General features: G+C 45.2%; 1 protein-coding gene across 1 annotated transcript; it reads left to right on the top strand.

The window, feature by feature from the left end:
- Positions 1–1,103: 1,103 nt before the first annotated feature.
- On the top strand, positions 1,104–3,051 carry LOC115816754 (decorin). Its single transcript, XM_030779891.1, has 2 exons — positions 1,104–1,459; positions 1,953–3,051. The coding sequence occupies exons 1-2, from the start codon at positions 1,104–1,106 to the stop codon at positions 3,049–3,051; spliced, it is 1,455 nt and encodes a 484-aa protein (XP_030635751.1).
- Positions 3,052–3,421: the final 370 nt, after the last annotated feature.

Raw genomic sequence — 3,421 nt, 5'->3', positions numbered from 1 at the left:
AGTACACACTTATATACAGCCTAGTAAGTATGTTTATTCTGTGTTTATATTTTGGTTTTTATATATGTAAAAATGTTCATTGTGAAAATCATGGCAAATTCTGGCATTTAAATGCACAAAATATATGTTTAAATATACTTTTTGGCATGTATAGTTTTAAATGCTTTTTTGCGCAGTACTGATGGGTGTATGAAAGTTTGTATACATCAGCAGTTGACTTGTGTAACACGGGTGTTATACGGGTCATTTGTCTGACATCTGATTGTGTAACTGAACACTGTGTGGGTGTGTAATACAGTATGTGATGTCCAGGTCTTGATGTGCTCCAGAGCAAGCCAGATGAAGCTGACCCTTGGACTGACTGGAGTCTAGACGGACTTAGAAACACTTCAAATACAGAGGAAATGGTACAGCTATCCACAGAAGAGTCCAGGTCACAGAAAGTTGAGAGAGCAAGGATTAAAGACATTGTACAAAGGATAGAGGAAAAAGAAGATGACAGACAGCGTACACAGGGGCAAAGAGGAAGTGATGAAAATCTTCAGGAAGTAGATGAAGAAAACAGTGAAGCAAAACAAGGGGTAGGAGAGGAGAGGAGGGAGGATGGAGAGCACAAAGAGGAACAAATACCATCATATGAAGAGCGGAGTAAACAGGATAAGACCCCAGATGACACATCATCAAACAAGCAGGAGGAGGAGCTTACAATGGACACGGGTCTGTATTCTCTTGAGAGCGCTGTCCTTCCCCCATCTGAGAATTGGGGAGTGTCTCCACCTTTATCTCTAAAAAGTGTCAATCAATCTGTCAGCCAACATGGCACTACCACTGACACTCAGCAGCCTTCATCCACCAATAAAATGACAAGCCACGATGATGTCACTATTTCTCCCACCCTCGAAATCTCTCTCTCAAGAACTCTGGTTGTCACTCAGCCGAATAGTGATTTTATTACTCACTCAGCAATTCTCACTGTAACTCAGGCAACTGCAAGGGTTGTTAACCAAGCTGATCTTATTCCAGTCTCACCCACTGAAGCAAAAGAGATTGTTCTATTGGTCAACACAAATGGAATAGAGAATAACTCTCTACTAGTTCAGAATATGACTGACAACCCAATGACCCAGCCTGGGAAGAAGGATGCTACTGTTTCCACAACAATGGCAGCAAGGAGGGCACTCACATTCAAGGCTGTGCCCAGTACCCAACAGGCCAGAGACCATAAAGCCCATCAAAAAAAGCTCACTGCCAAATCCAAAAGCAAACAGACCACCAAAGCAAAGAAAGCAAAGAAAGCCAAGATGCCGAGAAAAGAGAAAGAAACGAAAGCCAAACCTCTGAAAAAAGTACAGAAAACCAGAAAGTCAAAGCAGGAAAAGAAAGAGAACCCAACAGCCCCACCATATTTCCCTTATTTCAAAGAGAACTACTGTCCTCCAGAGTGTGCTTGCTATGGAAGGTATGTCTCATAATCAGGCTCTCCCACCCATACACAGTCAGGCAAACTGCCAACCCCATCTCAGCATTGTTATTAGCAGTTTATACCCCGCTGATCACAACCAATTCTACCATTCAGATCTTCCTCAAAACCTTGGTTAAATAAAAGAAATGGTCTTGAGTTGGAACAATAGCTTGCGTTCACCGGTCTAGTTGAATTGTATTGGAAATATTGAGAGCAGTTCACCAAAATATGTAATATAATACTGTATGGCCCTTATTTCCTTAATCTTTTGCATTGTTTCAAATTTAAATTATTTTGGTTAATGTCATTTGCTTGTTTGTCTGCTTTTCTTTGTTTTTGCATTTTCGCATGTTTCAGCATGCTTTTGCATTTTTTCGCTTGCATTTTTAGTTTGTCCAACAAGCAGTAGCAAACATCAGAAACTTCCTGTGTGACATTATATGGATATTACATGAGATTGACTGTTGTATATGTTCTCTTTGAATTAAAGGGTGGTGCAGTGTTCTGACAAGGGTATTGAAAAGATTCCCTATGGAATTCCCTACAACTCTCGCTACATCTTGCTCATGAACAACCGCATCGACAGTATACAGCTGGACCTGCTGCCAGAGTATATTCATTTGGAATTCCTGGTACTTAGTAACAACCGCTTAACTGATGGTGCCATTGAAGGAGCTTTTGAGGGCATACAGGGACTGAAACGCCTCTATATGGATCACAACCTCCTCCAGAGTGTTCCCACTGACCTGCCTTCCTCTCTAGAAGAGCTTCGTCTGGATGACAACCAGCTAAGCGTGATGTCTGAAGCGGCTTGGGGCCGCTGCTCGAATCTGATGGTCCTCAGCTTGAGTAACAACAGCTTGGGAAATTTATCTGACCCGTTACCTGCTGGAGTGCTCTCATCATTGGGCAGCCTGCGTACCCTCAACCTGAACCACAACCAGCTGGACTCTGTGCCACTCCAACTTCCACTCAGTCTCCAAGAGCTCTATCTCCGTGGCAACCACATCCAGCGTTTGCCTGCCAGTGTTTTTCAGGGTCAGACTAAACTCCTGGTGCTTGACCTCAGCGTTAACTGGTTGACAGACAAAGGTTTGGGTAAGGGGGTTCTGGCAAAAGCCTCACACCTGGAGAGCCTCAACCTGGAAGGCAACCGACTGAGGCAGGTTCCCCGTCACTTGCCTGCCTCGCTCAAGACCCTTAACCTGGAGGGAAATGCCATCTCCTCTGTGGGTAAGTCTGCCTTTCTGGGGCTGCCACAGCTGGAGCTTCTGGGTCTGGGAAAGAATAAGATCGCCCGGGTGGCTCCCACAGCGTTTCTCAGGCTCCCACACCTGCACCAGCTGGACCTGTCCCATAATAATCTGCGACAGGTGCCGAGGAAGCTGCCTCCCTGGCTGCACACGGCCTCACTGGCCCATAATAAGATCACAGAGGTGCCGCGAGACGCCTTCTGTTGGGGCAGCCCAAAACCACCTCTCAGCCGTCTTACGTCTGTACAGCTGGAAAACAATCTGCTGGACATGGGAGGTCTAAACGGCTCTGCATTTCGCTGTCTTAGAGGATTCCAGGTGGTCCATTTCTACTGAAGAAAGGGCAAAGAAGAATGGAAGGCAGCAGAGGGGGAAAAAAGTAGGAAAGCAAGGATCAAGATGGTGAGACAGGCAGATAGTTGGGGCAATGTGTTGTTAACATGTGCAGAGCAAATGGTTGAACCAGACCGTTCAGAATGACGGATTCAAATGTAGAGGAAGTGCGGCCGGCTGCAGTAAAGCTCATCACAGTGTGTAAAAAGGTTTAGGCTGTTGCCAGTACTTTTCCACAGATTGTGTTTAAATGTTATGTCGATGACTGTTTACATTTTTTCCCATTTGTTCACCCAGCCCAAGAGGAAGGAGAGTGTGAGCAACTGCTGGTAAGTCCTCAAGCTGTGGACATTGTGGGTGGGTTGTGTGCATG

The sequence above is a fragment of the Chanos chanos genome, chromosome 1 (assembly GCF_902362185.1).
Source record: "Chanos chanos chromosome 1, fChaCha1.1, whole genome shotgun sequence".
Lineage (NCBI taxonomy): Eukaryota > Metazoa > Chordata > Actinopteri > Gonorynchiformes > Chanidae > Chanos > Chanos chanos.
Note: the sequence above shows the minus strand (reverse complement) of the source record. Positions and strands in the feature narration are given on the sequence as shown.

What these genes read in the sequence shown, in the direction of transcription:
- LOC115816754 (XM_030779891.1), top strand. Translation starts at nt 1,104, where the DNA reads ATGACTGACAACCCAATGACCCAGCCTGGGAAGAAGGATGCTACTGTT. An exon ending in GAGTGTGCTTGCTATGGAAG is followed by an intron (nt 1,460 to 1,952) that starts GTATGTCTCATA and finishes TTTGAATTAAAG; the next exon opens with GGTGGTGCAGTGTTCTGACA.